This window comes from Castor canadensis, chromosome 9 (genome assembly GCF_047511655.1).
Source record: "Castor canadensis chromosome 9, mCasCan1.hap1v2, whole genome shotgun sequence".
Lineage (NCBI taxonomy): Eukaryota > Metazoa > Chordata > Mammalia > Rodentia > Castoridae > Castor > Castor canadensis.
The window spans coordinates 116,026,061-116,042,869 of NC_133394.1; the positions used below are offsets into that span (position 1 = coordinate 116,026,061).

General features: G+C 41.9%; 1 protein-coding gene across 2 annotated transcripts in view; it reads left to right on the forward strand.

Annotated features, from left to right (window-relative positions):
• Corin (corin, serine peptidase) overlaps positions 1-16,809 on the forward strand; it is a 251,062-nt gene continuing 234,253 nt past the window's right edge. Inside the window, exon 1 of one of the 2 annotated variants that reach the window (XM_074042313.1) lies at positions 1-256. Coding sequence is in view for 1 of the 2 variants with exons in the window: in XM_020158428.2 (XP_020014017.1) it covers positions 472-741 (270 nt within the window). In the remaining variant the exon portion in view is untranslated. Of the gene's footprint in view, positions 257-385; positions 742-16,809 lie in introns of those variants that run through there. The other variant, XM_020158428.2, reaches the window with a different exon arrangement.

The following is a 16,809-nucleotide window of genomic DNA, read 5'->3' on the forward strand; positions in this document are numbered from 1 at the left end:
AGAGACGTGAGTTGAAGGGAGGGAGTGGTCCGCGGGTGGGATCTGCCCAGCGAACAAAATGTGGGGCTCCTGTCCCTTGAAGTACAACCAGTCTCTGAGAGAGGAGAAAGGAATCCGTAGTGCCTCTCCCAGGGACACATAGAGGACAGAAAAGCGACCAAGATAAGAGTGGACAGAGGACTTAGACATGTTCACGAAACGGTCCCTGGCCCTCGCTCCGGAAGAGCGCTACCGCCGAGCCGGGGCCCCAAAGCCGGTAAGAGCCACAGTCCGCGCTCCTCCCGCAGTCAGGTCGCAGGACCTCTGAGTCCAGGCGAATTCCGCGTCAATCCTTCCCGCCCCCGTTCCTTCCTCCCCCAGGGTGCCACCTTCCTCCCCAGTCGTCGGTGAGCTCCGGCTTTCGCAGCGTCGCGCCCTGCAGCCGACCCTCAGTACTCGGATCGCCCAGGGTCCAGGGAGCCTCCCAGGGTCATGGGCAGGGTCTCCTTCAGCGTTCGAATAGGCTCCGTCCGGAGATCCCGCTCTCCTTGCCAGAAGCCATGCCACCTTTCCCCTAGAGCCCCTCCTCTGCCCGGCGCCCTCCACAAACCTGGTGGACCTGGCCGCACGCGGGCGCCTGCGGAGGCTGCAGGTGGAGCCGTCGGAACCAGTCCCTTGAGGGTCCCCGCATTCCTCCCTGCGCCCTCGTTGCAGGCGCCCGGCAGCTGGAAGCACTGCTCGGCAGCCTCGCCCGCCCCAGACGTAAGCCTCCCTCCTGTCCCCACCGCGCGTCTCGGTCTCGGTCCCTCTTACACTCAGGGCGTGCGCTTGTCTCCGGAGATCAGTGGGTCCCCGGGGATCATCCGAGCGTTGGCACCCCAAACCAGCCCGCTTGCAGAGTGCTGGGAACTCTTGGGTCCCCTGCGAGCAAACTTTCTCTGCGCCGGTTACCGGCTTGTGCACACCGCATGCCGGGCGCCAGGGGCGCAGGTTCCGAGCTGCTAGGGTTCGGTCCTGGGAAGAGATCGCATAGCCCCCGGCTCGGGAAGGAAAAGGAAGGAAGGGAAGGACACTGCGGACGGTCGGTCCCCACTGATCTGAACCAGCAGGAACTGAGTCTAATTTGCAGCCACCTGCAAATGAGCGTCTTTAGGGGCCTGGAATCCGCTCGCTACTGTGAGGGTCCAAGCTTCGCGGCGTCGGGACCAGCCGACCTCTCGGTGCAGGCGGAGAGGCCGGGCTGGGCGGGCAGGCGGGAGCGGGTGTCGTGTCGGATCCAGCAGGGACTGGGTTTCAGGGCTCCAGCCGCGCGCGCCCCTCTCCTGGTGCCGTCCTCTCGAGGCCGGTGGATGGCGGTGTAGGCGCTTTTTGCTGGGCTTCCCTCTCCCAGGACCAAGCTCCCCTGGAAAGCAAGTCATAAAGTGGAACTCCCCTCCCGCGGGAAACTTTCCAAAAACAATGCGCAGCGAAGATTGTGCAAAACTTAGAGGACTTCGAGATGCCCGTTTGTGGTTTATAGCTTACACTGTCCTTTGTTTTTTTTATTTAGAGTAATTTACTTATGGAAGCAAAAGTGCGAAGGAATATCCGACCGCTTCCAAAGAGGGAGTAAAATCAGGATTCACTGGTGATTACTGTCCAAGAACACATTTTAGGAAAGAATTTTGAAATTAAATGTGCTGTAGAACATTAAATTTGACATATCTCCCAAGAGAACGAGAAAAAAAAAACATGATTGATTTATTTCTCATGGGTACGCCAACAACATTCACCAGCTTCCAGATGCCCAATAATTTTGTTGCATGAGATTGAGGTCAAAATCGGTGCCCAAAACCAGGGTTCTGGGTCTTGAAAAGTTACACTGGATGTCTGCATAGACGACGCAGGTGCTCAGCTCAGCAGTTGATTTCCCGTAGACTCCTTTCCAGGATATCAAGAGTTTCACTGGGATGAACTGTTTTTACAGGCATGTATTTGGGTGATAGAATTCCATACGCTTCAAGATACTGTAAGGCTTTTTTTTTTTTTTTTAATTAGGGGCGGGAACTCTTTCTAGAAAGTTTCTTGCAGGATAGGATTACAATACCAATGCTGGAAACCTAAATTGAACTTCTAGTAGGTTAAAAAGACAAATCAAGAAATGCTTTATTAATTTCTTCAAGTATATTCCCGTGACACTTAAAAAAAAAAGCTGCAAAATTAATTCCCTCCTCATGCTGCAGAACTCTTGATGGACACCAGTGCCTCTATGTATCTCCTCCACACTAAGCTAGCTGCAGTTTCTTTGGGGAAGGGCATATTTTCTACCATAGCTGTTGCTGGAGTCATGGGCCAGGAGTACTGACTTGGGGGAGGGGTCTCAAAAAACAGGCCTGGAACAAGTGTGTTACAAAAGAAAATAAAAGTAATGGCAAAGTACCAAAGGAATTTAATATTCAGTCTATTCCTACTGGAAGGACAAGGACAGGCTTCCTCAGCCCTGATTGAGGTTATACAGGGGAAGAGGTTGAACAGTTAAGCAATCTTGACCAAACTGGGGTCTGGTTGATCATTATCTTAGGTCTGGTTTGGCATGACTCAGAGGAAGTCTTACTGCTTGAGGGATCCATTTGGTTCCCATCTTGAGATGATTGTTCCTGCTTAGAAGGGCAGCCTCAGTTCCCCACTAAGGGGTAACTGCTCTCACAAACAGAGACAGTTTCCTTATGGGATGATCTTCCTTAAAGGATCACTGTTCCTGGAAGGTTTAGGGAAACAGCTGGAGGCTTCTAGGTGCCACTCTGGGGTATGGGGGGGGGTAGTGGGTTCTGGAACTGGACAATATAAAGCTGGCAGTTGATAAGCTGTTGATTATCATGCCCACAAATCTTGAAAATGCCTTAATTACTTTTATCTTGGTGCCTTCAGCCTAGAAGGGAGAAGATGGAGGTTAGGTGAATTTCTGGCTAAACAACCTTGTATGACCAGTTTTTAGACAGATACTCTTTAGTGTGTCTACATGTAATGTTGAGCAGGAATCTGACCCAAAGTTTAAGGCAAAGGAGACCAAGGTGAAGGTGGAGATGATGAGCTTTCATCTTGCTTTTAGTTATCTATCAGGCATCTGCAGGCCCAAGTGAACAGTTAGGGCTTTTAGCCAAAGCTGCCTCTCAGTCCTTGTTACACAGCTTCTACTGGATTTCAGCACTTGCCAGCGCTGTTGCCCTGCCAGGCCATCAGTTGACCTCCTCCACTGTAGGGGGGCAGTGGGGAAGGTGGGAGGAGCAGTAGAGCTGAGTAGCTCTCTGGAGTATTACTCCAGAGAGGTAGAAATAGCCACTCCCTACAACCTATATTTCAGATCTTCATGTTGGTACTGAGGTGCTCTTTTCCTCATTTTGTCCTCCTTCACTTCCAGACTTCTTAACACAAAGATGTGTGTGGCCTTACGGTTTGAAAATGTCTCTACTGCTGTGTACTGTGAGCTTCCAGGACCAGGAGAGCTGTAACAACAAATTGTTGGTGAACACATCCCGGGGAAAGGTTAGCCTGTCACTTCTACCTGACTAAGTTAGTCAGCAAATACACATTCACGTCCAGTTGGCCCCATCCACCCTTCCCAACTAAATAGAAGCCAGTGCTCCTTGCCTAAAGTATGCTGGCTTGTGTGAAGTACTAGATGCACAACTATCACTCAGTTGGGCCCATTCATTGTTCCTCAAAACACACACGTACACACACACACGCACACACTCTCTCACACACACACACACACTATTTTAGAACTATTCAGAAGGTGGAAATGGAAGAAATCTTGAGAGTTAAAGATGCTGTAGATGGTGTGCCTTGGTGGAAAGAACACAGGCTTTGGTATCAGAGCTCCAGCTCTCTTTATAAAAAATACAAGGCTCTGGACAAGACAAATAACTTTTCTGAGCCTTGGATTCCTCCATCAGAAAATGGGACTGATAGGATTGACCCCTGTAAGGACACTGAATGAAGGAAATAAATGTGTACTAGAAGTATCATGTGATAATTATAGAAGGCTCCCTAACTTTAAAAAAAAAAACACCTTATTGGGGTATTGACATACAATAAGGTGTACATATTTAAAGTGTACAGCTTGATGAGTTTGGAACAAGACTGCCCGTAAAGTCATCCCTACAATGCCAATCCATCCCCTCCAAACACTTCCTTTTGCTTTCCTTGTTATTGTTGCTATCGTTTTGTTCTAAGAACACTTAGCATAAGGTTTATCCTATTAGCAACAATTTAAGTGTACAATATATTTTGCTAACTATAGGAAATATGTACATAGCAGATTTTTAGGATCTGTTAATTTTGCATTACTGAAACTTGGTGGGTTTTTTTGGTGGTACCGAGATTTGAACTTAGGGCCTTATGTTTGCTAGGCAGGCATTCTACCACTTGAGCCATGCCCCCAACCTTTTTTGCTTCAGCTATTTTTCACACAGTGTGATGTTTTGCCCAGGCTAGCATCAGTCTGTGATCCTCTGCCTTCCACATAGCTGGAATTACAGTTAAGAACCACTGAACCTGCCTGCATTACTGAAATTTCATAGCTCTTTTCCAATACCTTCTCATGTCCTGCTCTCTAGGCAACCACTGTTTTACTCTCTGCTTCTATGAGTTGACTATTTCAGATTCCTCATAGTAAGTGAGATCATGTAGTATTTGTCCTCCTGTGTCTGGCTTACTTCATTTAGCATAATGTCTCCATCATCTATCTTGTTGCAAATGGCAGGGTTTCTTTTTTAAGGTTGAGCAATATTCCATTGTATGTGCATACAGTTTTCTTTATCCATTCATCCATCATTGGACACTCAGGCTGCTTCCACATCTCGGCTATCGTGACGAGTGCTGTAATGAAGAAGGGAGTGGAGATTTCTCTTCAAGCTCCTATTGTGTACTCTTTTCTTTATACATGCAGAAGTGGGATGGCTGGTCATATGGCAGTTCTATTTGTAGTTTTTGAGGGACAGCCATACTGTTTTTCAATTTACATTCCCACCAACAGGACACAGGCTTCTCTTTTCTTCAATTTAACACCTTTAATGTTTTGTGTTTTGATAATAGCCATCCCAACAGGTATGAGGTGATATCTTATTGTGGTTTTGATTTGTATTTCCCTAATGTTTACAGATGCTGAGCTACCTTTCGTATACCTATTGGCCATCTGTGCAATTTCACTGGAGAAATGTCTATCCAAGTCTTTTACCTATTTTAAAAATCAGGTTATTTATTTATTTATTCATATTTTTGCTATTGAGTGTTAGAAGTTCCTTGTATTTTAGGACATTAATCATTTATTTGATGTATTTTTTTCTCACTATGCATATGACTTTGTTTTGTTAACTGTTTCTTTGCAATGCAGAGGCATTTTAGTTTGATGATATCCCCTTTATCCACTTTTGTTCCCTACACTCTTGGTATCATAGCCAAGAAATTATTCCAACAGCCAAATCCAGGAAGTTTTTTCCTTTATGTTTTTTTCCAGGAGATTTATGGTTTCAGGTCTTATGCTTAAGTCTTTAATCTATTTTTACTTGACTTTTGTGAATGGTGGGAGATAAGGGTTCAATTTTATTCTTTTACATGTGAATATCCAGTTTTCCCAACACCATCTGTTGAAGAAACTGTCTTTTCCCCATTGCATATTCTTGGCACCCTGGTCAAAGATCAGATGACCACACGTGCCTGGATTTGCTTCTGGGCTTGCTATTCTGTTCCATTTGTTCACTTGTCTGCCTTTATGCCAGTACTAGATTGTTTTGATTGCTGTTGCTCAGTAGTATAATTTGAAATCAGGAAGCGTGATGCCTACAGCTTTGTTTGGTTTTTGTCTTGCTCAAAATTGCTTTGGCTATTTTGTCCCTAACCTGCTTTTATTTGAAAAGCTAGTCCCATCTCAGAGTGAGTGAGGAGGCTTTCAGGCCTTTCTCCACAGCCCAATTTCTGTGATTTTGGAATGACGGTATGCAATAGAGTTGCTGGTAGCTGCCTGTGGTTATTTAAATGTAAATTAATCAGAATTAAATCACATTAAAATTGAGTTCTTCAGTCTCACTAGGCACATGTCAAGTGCTCAATAATCACATGTGGCTGGTGACTACTGCATTGCACACCATAGACAGAAGGTCCCCTTTGTTGCAGAATGAGTTTTCTTTTTCAATGAGACTCTAGGGCAATTAACAGCATCGCTTGCTGCTTCTTTTTAACTTAAAGAATAAACAGAATCGCTACCAGGAGGCATTTGTTGACTGCCAAATGGATGGATGCATCAATAAATAAACCAACAAATGTAGTTTATCACAAAATCCTTTGGGGTTCTTCACTTTGGTCTTGATAATTTTTGCTTATGGATTTGCTTTCTCCCCTTCCCAATGAGCTTGAACTGATGGTTTCTGTTTTAACAGCAGAAACTTTCATATAATAGAGAGAGCCTCTTTTCTCCCAATATATTCCCTTACTTATGGCATCATTTCTTATAATAATAAAGAATTAGAATACAGAGTTTAATGTTTGGGGCTGACAGAGGGCTCAAGTGGTAGATAGCTGCCTAGCAAGTGTGAGGCCCTGGGTTTAAACCCTAATACTGTCACAAAAAAAAAAAAAAAAGAATCAGAGTTTAACATTTGTAGCAAATTCCACTGAAAGTATTCAATTTATTTGATTTAAAAGCTAGTACCCCACCGCATTCTGTAGGACCCCATCTTGAACTTATCACCCCTTGACAAACTATGTATTTCATGTCTTTATTTTGACTGTTTTCTCTTTCCTTATATTATTCTAATGTATGTCCACAAAGAGATTTTTTTCAATGTTTCTATTCATTACTGGTTGAGTACCTGGTACATAGTGGGTACCTATTAGCTATTTGTGAATGAATGACTGTGTGGAGATTTATCTGGAACTAGCTAAGATAGACAGATGCAATGTTAGTTCCCTAGGGCAGCTATAACAAATCACCACTAACTGGTGGCTTAAAAGAAGGGAAAATTATTTGCTCACCGTTTTGGAGGCTACACATTCAAAATCAAGGTGTTTGTTGGTTTTACTCCCTTGGAAGGCTCTATGGGAGACTCCTTCCTTCCCCATCTTCTGGTGAATAATCCTGGGTGTTCCTTGGTGTGTAGCTGTCTCACTCAAATGTCTGCCTCCATCATCACAGAGCCTTCTTCCCTGTGAGTCTCGTGTGTTCTCTCCTATCACTTGTAAGGACACCAGTCATACTGGGTGTAGGGAGCACCCTAATCCAGTATGATCTCATCTTTGACTATTTCTTACCTCCTAAGAGTTTCTGTTGCTAAAGCTGCTTTACAGCTGGTATAGTACACAATGCTTACTATTCTTCAGAAAGACGATCGCTGTGCAGGTCAGGAGAGTATGTTCTGTTAAAGTGCATTTTTTACCTGGGTGTGGAGTCATGGGGTGATGTATCTTTGGATTAATGAATCAGCAGCTCTTTCCTAAATTGTCCTCCTCCCCAGCTCTGTCTCCTGTCTTTCTTCCTTTTCTCTTTCTTAAAAAAGAGCCACTGATGCCCTGGGGCACTGGCTGCTCTGCTTGCCATTCCTGAGGATTCTGCAGCAGTGTTGTCTCGGTTGTGGGCTCTGCTGAAGGGTGCTGGGCACCTGTAAACTGTGTTTTCCTCTCAGCCTGCTGGCAGTTGCCCGGGTTAGCTCACCTTATAGCAGTTGTTTGAGTGTGCTCCTATGGTGCATTTTTCCATGTCCAAACCATCAGATCTTATGGTTACAAATACATGTCAATTCTTCAACAGGCTTGCTGGGGATCCAGTGAGATCCTGCATGTGATCCATTTTGCCATTCAGGATTGGTGCTGAAACTCTGTAAGAGGCTGGAGAAGGGAAGGGCCAGGGAGCTACCATGCAGGCTTAGGAGAAGGGCAGAAAACTTAGGGTGAATTGTGAAGAACATTGTGTTTACTTAGACCATTGACACTTTATTTTTTTATTTTAATTTTTATTGTTTTCTTAGTTCTTTTTTTCTCTTTTATTATTCATATGTGCATACAAGGCTTGGTTCATTTCTCCCCTCTGCCCCCACCCCCTCCCTTACCACCCACTCCACCCCCTCCCTCTCCCCCCCACCCCCTCAATACCCAGCAGAAACTATTTTGCCCTTATTTCTAATTTTGTTGTAGAGAGAGTATAAAGATTGATGGCATTTGAAGAGAACCTTTGGTTTCCAGCACTTTAACAAAAAGCCCTTCTGCAATTACGAAATTAAGTCTCTCTGAAGCCATGAAGGTATAATTTTGCCAAAGCAGCCTATTCAAGGTTGATAGTACCAGGAAATCTTAATTGGGGGATCCATAGGCACCCTGAGAAGTGAAAAATCTCCACTGAATAGTTTAGTGTGGATTTTTATGGCATGACTCCCCAAAAGGTGAAAACCATGTACTAGACCGAAATAACTTAGTTTATAAGAATTCAACTGAACAGCTTGGACTTTAAAAAGAGGAATAGATTCATCAATTCATTTGACAAACACTTATGTGCAGGCACTTGGGGATAAATTGGTGAGCAAAACAAAGATCCTTGAACTTTGGAAGTTTAGTTTCTAACTCATCAATAAACCCTACACCAGGAGTACAGGGAAAAATAAAACCATATAGATCATATGAGTCCTTCTACCCAATTTCCACTCAGTGCCCTGGAGTGAGAGAGCAAGATGGTAGAGGAGTATCTGCTATTGGTTTCAGACTCAGGAGCCCTATGGGCATCTGTCTTAGACTTCTATGTATGATCCTGTGTTTAAGATTTGTGCCTTTTTGTCTCAACCTCAAGCCAAGAAATTTATCGGCTGATAAGTCTGTAGCATCACTGGAAATACCACATGGGATTTATTGAAAGATGGTACATTGGTCCCAATGTGGCTCTTTCTTGAGGATTTTCAAGGATTATTTTGACAGTACATGATTTTCACCTTCATATGTCTGTTTCAGAGCCTCATCCTGAAAGATGCCATGCCTCTGTAATGTGATTTGGAAATCAAAACTGCATTGCTTTGCTTAATATTTCCCTGTGATTCTTTTGAAACATTTTGTTCGAACAAAATTGGAAATGGGAGTTCACTACTAATGGATACTAAGAAGTTAAGAGATTTTAGGGAAGTCAGTCAATCTTGATCCTGGTTTTCTCACATGTAAACTGAGGTAGTGGACTTTTCTAGATCTGAAAGCTGTATTTTTAAGGTGAGCAACAAGCAGGACACTGTGCCATTTTGCTTTCTTTTCCCCTCTCACTCTTGTGACAGTTGAGGAACTGACATGCTCTTTTCCTCCTGACACCAGATGTCTTTTCCAACACACTTCTCCAACTCCTTGACACCAGCTAAGTGTCTGACAATTCAATTCAACTCTGACAGTTTACCTAGAGTTAATGTCAGATCTCACAAGTTCAGCCTCCACTTCATATGTCAGAAGCAGGTCCTGGGCCATCTGCACTTCTGACCAACCAGGTATAAATCAGAGGCTTCAACCACCTCCTCTTCAGGTTTGATAATTTGCTAGGACACCTCGCAGAACTTGGGAAGACAGTTTACTTACACTTATTGCTTTATGATGATGTATATAAATAAACACGTAAATAAAGCAAGACACAGAAACATCCCTAGTGTAGGAACTTCTGTTCCCCATGGAGTTGGGGTGCACCTCTTCCTGCATGTGTAAGTGTTGGCCAACTCAGAAATTCTCCTAATCCTAATATTTAGGAGTTTTATGGACATTTAATCACAGAGGTATGATAATTGTTAGTTCAATTTTCACTTTCTCCCCCTCCCCCACTTTTTGGGAAGTGAGGCTGAAAACTTCAGGCTTTCATTCAAGGTTTGGACTTTCTAGCAAACAGCTCCCATCCTGAAGTTATTTAGGGGCCCATCAGGAGCCCAAGAATCACTTCATTAGAATGAAAAGTGCTCTTATCCCTCCTATCACTCAGGAAATTCCAAGGGGTTTAGGAGCTCTGTGTCTGGAAGAGGGGAAGGGGGTGCCATGGAAGTGCTGCCTGGGTAAGAGGAATCCTTGCTGACCTTAACATTTGCTTTCCTCTTAGTGGATGTTTTCTAATTCTCATGACAGCAGCCTTTTGCCAAAATGCACAATTGCCTGTCCAACTCCAAAAGTAGTCCAATCAGAGCAAAGCAGGAAGGTGGTTTAAACTATCATACCTCTGGTTTCTTTGGGGGAGGGGTATATACTCCTGCTGGAGGTCACAACTGAGCATTGTACCTGGATGAGCAGTTGGTGGGTGTGGAAAGAATGGGGAGGATGATCATTAAAATTGAGGGTCTTCCACCAAATGCCCAGTATGAAGAGGGAGCTGAGTGCCACTGAAGAGTCGACTCAGCAGAAAATCCTCTTCCTTAAGTGACTAGGTAAGACATACACCCTTAGGTATTTAAGAATTTAAAAAAAAAAAAAATTACCAAGATGTGTCCAGAACAACAAGGAGCAAAATTTTGGGGTAAAGAGGGATAATTCTGAGATGTCTGAAATTTAGGAATGTGGTAAGTAACACAACTCAGGAAGTGGAGGAAGCCAAGCCAAGCCATCTGCCCAGGCAGCCCTGGGTGCAGAGACCCATACACCTGGGCTCAGGGTGTACATTACCTGGGTGCCACCTGGGTGGTACTCTGGCAAATTTGTTTCCCTTGGACTCGGTTTCCTTCTCTGAAAAGTGGGAACAATGCCTCTCTCACAGAGTTGTGAGAGAGACTTGGTGAAAGAATTCTTTATGAGAGTGCTTTAAAAGAACACAAGATGCTAGATAAATGTGTTTTTGTTGTTGCTACTGTTATCTAGTGAGGAATTTAGTTGTGCATTTCCCAAATACAATATTCCTCGTGATTTGCAATCTGGATTTTGAGGAATTGTTCTCCCTAGAGAAGGTTGAAAGAAGAAATGTTACCAGTGTGAGTAAGATAAAAATGAAGCAATTGAAAGTTATATTCCTTTATGGTCTACAGTAGCACCATCCAATAGAAATATAATGTCAGCCACCAGTATAATTTAAAATTACCTAGTAGCTGCATTTGAAAAAGCAAAAAGAAATAAATGAACCTAATTTTAATACTTGTTTTATGTGACTCAATAATCCAACATTTTAATATTTTGACATGTAATTATTAATGACTATTTTATACAACTCAATACACCCAACATTTATCATTTTAACATGCAATCAATATAATTATTATTAATGAATTATTTTACCTTTTTAAGTAACAGATCTTTAAGTTTCAGTACTCTTACAGCACATCTGAATTCAAATGAGCTACATGTCAAGCACTCAGTAACCCACATGAGTGTACTGTATTGACTAGAACAGAGTTGAATAATGGCTCTCCAAAGATGACGAAGTCCTTATCCCCAGGACTACCTTGCAAGGCAAAAGGAATGTGCAGATGTGATTAAGTTGAGGATTTTAGATGGAGAGATTGTCCTGGATGCTCCAGGAGGGGCTGATGTCATCACAGTATCCTTTTAAGAAGGAGGCAGGAGGGTCGTAGGAGACAGTGATATGGATGATGCATGTAGATTGGAAGGCTGTGCTTTAAAGATGCAGGAAGGGAGCACCATCCAAGGAATGCTGCCAATCAGTACAAGCTGAGAAAGGCAGGAAACAGATTCTACCCTGAGAGTTTTCAGATGAGAGCAGCCCTAATGACTCCTTAATTTTAGTCCACTGAGGTTGATTTCAGGCTTCTGACCTCCAAAACTGAAAGAAAATGTGTTGTTTTAGCCTGTATTTTCTTGGACTCTACTGTCAATCTTTGATAGCAAAAACTCAGTTGATGTCTTTAGTATGAACAGGATTATACAGCAGAAAAAAAAGAGTTTAGTAAAAGTTATTGCTCTCTTTCCTATCTGCTCAATTTTGGGGATACATCTAAAAATGTTTTACAACTAAAGTTCATTGATTAAAAAATAATTACTGCCAGTGAGTTGTTACTGTTTTTGTTTTGGGGTTTTTTTTTTTTGGTGGTGGTACTCAGTGCATGCTTGCTAGGCAGGCACTCTACCATTTGAACCACTCCACCAGTCCCATAAAATGCTATTCTTTATGAATGTTGGTGACTGTGTGATTAGACCAATGATTCTCAAACTCTAGTGTACATGGCATCACCTGGAGGGCTTGATCTTCCTGGGCTATGAGACCCTCTGTCAGAGTCTCTAGTTTAAAGTCAGAGATGGTGTCTAGAATCCATATTTCTAAAGTATAACCCGAGGGTCATGCAACAGGATATAGCACACAGGTAGGTGTGAGAGCTTCCCTCAGAATACCTGGCCTGTAGGAGGAGCTCCAGGGCTTCACCCTAAGGGGAGGGACTCACTCTCTTGCTGGGGAAAGGCCAGGCCTGCTTTCCTGTCCCAGGGCTTGCCGTCCTCCTCCCTCAGTGAGCTCAGCAGTTGGTTGCTGAGGAACTTCAGAGCCAGCCTGCTGCTCCTACTCCACTCCTCTTGCTTGGCTCTGTTTTGTGTTTCCCACCCTGAGGTCCAAAGTAGATGACAATCCTGAACTCCCCAAGTTTTAGCTAAGAATACCAACCTTGCCACAGGCCAGCTGAGTTCTCACATTTCCCAGCTGGAGTGAATCTCCAGAACCTGGGGCTGCCCCACTAGAAATTCTGTAAGCAGAAAAAGTCAGGTTAAATATAGCCCTGGGGAGGCCCCTCTATGCTGTCACACCCAATTGCCCACTTGGGATAACCAATTCCAAGGGTGGGGGGGGGTGGGACTATCCTTCAAGCCAGGAATGACAGGAATGCCTGGGTGTGTCTAGTTTCACTCACTAGAGGGGTTAGGGCAAACTTTAGAGATCAGCTCTCTGGTCCTTGGCCTTTGTGGTCAAATTCTAGACCTGGTGAATAAGGCCCTAACCCTGGACAATGGTGATTGTGATCTTGCCTTCTGCATAACAATAAAGCTGAGCTTCCCAACTTGTTTAAATTAAAAAGAGATGGACCCTTCCTATGGTGTCATGATGAGAGAGTTCCTAGAACTTTCCCAACAGGTAAGAAATGGCCTTTTTCTAGAAAAGTTACCTTACCTCCAATGAAAGCAAATGAAACCTATGAGACATTTTAGTATTTCTTAGTTAAAAATTTTGGTTTATTATTTTTAAATTTTAGAAAGAGAGCTTTCCTTTTAAAGGTTTGTTGACTTTTCACTCTGTTTCTCAAAAACAAAGGAAAGACATCCAAAAATTATATAAACTGGCCTTTTTCCCCTTAATAGAGGGAGGTCCAGAAAAAGGCCTAATCCTATTCCACAATTTTACTTTCCATTTTTTCTGTTACTGAGACCTGAAGATATTAAATGGAAAATTCCAATAAGGCAGGTGGTGAAACTCAGTGGTAAAGTCTAGAATGTGTGAGGCCCTGGGTTTGGTGTCCATACATACATACACACACACAGAAAAAGAAAACAAAAAGGAAAAACATTCCAGAAACAATTTGTAAGTTTTAAATTGCACATCATTCTGAGTAGTGTGATGGAAATCTTGCAATGTCCTACTCAGAATGAGAATCATCCCTTTGTCTAGTGTGTCCACACTGTGAGCGACCTGCCAGCTAGTCTCTGAGTAGCTTGCCTTGGTTGTCAGATTAACTGTCATTGTACTGCAGTACTTGTGTTCAGGTAACCTTTATTTTGCTTCATAATGGACCCCAAATGCAGGAGTAGTGACACTGGCAACTCAGATAACCTAAAGAGAAGCATGAAATGCTTCCTTTAAGTAAAAGAGTCAATGTTTTTCCTTTTTATAAGAAATGAAAAAAAAAATCACATGCTGACATGCTAAGATATACAATCAGAACAAATCTTCTGTCCATGAAATTGTGAAGAAGGAACAAGAAATTTTTTCTGGCTTTGCTGTCACACTGCAACTGCAAAAAGTTACAGCTGCAGTGCATGATGTGTGCTGAGTTAAGGTGGTAAAGACATTAAATCTGAGGATCTATTTACAGGAAAAACCATAGTAGAGATAGGGAAACTATCTGAAGGGGTGTCTTAAAATGTATTCCCCATAGGCAAGGGGCAATGACTTACTCTGTTACCATTTTCTGACAAGAGTGTCAACTCCAACAGGAAGTAAGGAATGCAGAGCATCTGTGATTGACCCGGATGCTGTGGCGTAAAACACTAAACACATATAACATTCACACATATACAACCTACTAACTTAAAAGTAGCTGAGACTCTGGAGGATCCAGATCTTGTACTTTTATTACTCTTTCATATGTTTTAATAGCACAAAGAATGAAAAAATGAATAGCTTTTGCATAGATTTCAAAATTTTCTTTGGATTTTCTCATTCCTCACACCTTGGTGAACAACTCAGTCCTGAGTTGGTTTGGTGGGTGGAACAAGGTGGGCTAAAAAGTGCAGAGAGGAATAGAGAGTGAAGAATGCACCCCACGGAGGGGTGGGCAGTGGGTCATGTTGGTACCCAAGAAGAGTAAAGCCAATGTGTGTATGGGAGGGAATGATCAGTCTATGGTTGGGGATTACCCAACCATACATGTGGGGAAGCCAAGTAGGATGTAGGGACTTAGAGGAGGGTGAAATGGGGCTGGGAAAAGACAGATTAGTTACAGATGGGGAGACTGTCCAAATAATTAAGTACATTAGCAATAAGCTAGATTTTTCTCTATTGGAGAAAAGAATTAAAAATACAGAAAATCAGAAAACTAAATCTAGAACCTGATGAAATGAAATTGCAATTGGAGAGATGGTGAAAATGCATAGTTTTCAATGTATTCAGATAGATACAATAATAAATATAGATGTTAACTGTATGTATGTGTATGCATACATATGTGAGTGCACACCCTAAATAAATACAGTTCTTCTCTAGCTCTGTGTGCTGAGAGAAGTGGGGAACAGTGAAACTCCAAAATCAGTGAGTGTATCTGATGAGTGCCATGGGACAACTGGATCTTGCTTTTAAAATGCTATTTTCTACAAAAAAAGAACCAAGCTTATTTTCTACAAAAAAGAAATGGCTGATTGCAAGGCGAGTCCAAAACCTCTTGTTTCAGAAAGGAAGGAAGTGCTCAAAGAAAGATGAGGGCATGTCAAAGGGCATGGAAGCCAGTGTGAATGGGCTCCCTCTGGTCAAATGGAAGGCAAGTTGAGCATCAAAATAAATAATGATAGCAGTAGATCAGAAGCCATTGAATAAAATGGGAAGCCAAGAGTCCATACTTATGTAAATAAATAAAAGAACACATAGAAAGTTTGAAGGGAAGGGATATTACAAAGTTTCAAAGTACTTGCCACAAAATACTTGTTAATTAGATGGGGGGTCAGAGTAATGTATAATGGAGAGGTTTAGCCCACACCACCTTTATCATGGGACTGATATGATTATCATGAATCAAAGGACAAATTGATAGGATGATATAAGAATGTAATATCACTTTTGTGATATTTCTTCTAAAGACGCCTGAATTTAATCCTAAACCACAACTGATGAAAATCATACAGAATAACTGGCCAGCAGTTTACAAAAGTGACAAAGTCATGGAAAACAAGGAAAGACTGAAGGAGACAAAAGACACATGAGAACTAAGAGTAATTCATGATTCTAAATTAGACTTGTTGGTACATCGGGACTACTGGAAAAACCTGAATGGGGTGTGAGAATTACATGGTAGCAATGTGTCTGTGTTAGCTCCTGATTTGGATGGCCATAGATTGGCTATGCAGAAGAATATTCTTATTAGTACAAAATACCCACTACTACATTCTAGAAAGATGGGACTTCTGGTTAGTAACTTAGTATCAGATAAAAAGTTCCTCATATTGTACTTGCAATTTTTCTGTAAATATGTAGGTGTTCCAAATTTTTTTTTTAAAAGGCAAAAAAGTAAATTTTAAGACAAACTTTATAGTGATGGAGAGCCTTGTTTGGTAGTGAGCATCTTTGTAACCAGATAATGAATAATTTAGTCTTAACGTTTTTGAAAGCCTGTTTTTCTGACTTCTTTAATTGTAAGCAGGATTATTTGCAACCACTTAATTCACAATCCTAACTCTTAACTGTATTTCCTTTGGGAAGTTTAAAAATTGATACATCAAGGTTAGGCAAGTATTAAACAATAAAATAAAAAAATTAAATTAATCTGCCTTAGTTTGAATCTGAGGGTTGCCTTTTGATAAATGAGATAGATATATTGATAACATAGAACATATTTTATAACATTTATCATTTGTATGCTTGTTTTTCTCTCAAAGTATAGACAACTTTAGCACCGTAAATAAACTTGAGACAATTGACAGGTGTTACATGTCCTTGGTGAAATACCATATATCATTTGCAAAATGTTTTGTTACTTTGAATTGCTGACTATGGAAAGATGTTAAAATGAAATTAATAAAATGTGATTGGTGGAATGATAGAATGTTGACTCTTAGAGCTTTCTTTTCTTTTTTTATCATCAACTTTTTTATTTTTTTAATTTTAAATTTTTAATTTTTTCTTTTATTCATATGTGTATACAATGTTTGTGTCATTTCTCCCCCCCTTTCCCCTGCCCCCTAGCTTAGCCCCCTCCCTCTCCCCCCCACCCCCCCAACCAGGCAGAAACTAATTTTTCCCTTATCTCTAATTTTGTTGAAGAGAGAGTATAAGCAAAAATAAGAAGGACCAAGGGTTTTTGCTAGTTGAGATAAGGATATTTTATATAATTCTTAATACCTTCAACAATTGTAAATCTTAAATACAGTTTATATCATAAATACATATTAACATGTAAAAGCATTTAAACTATCAGTGGAAAGAAGCTGGGAATGTCAATT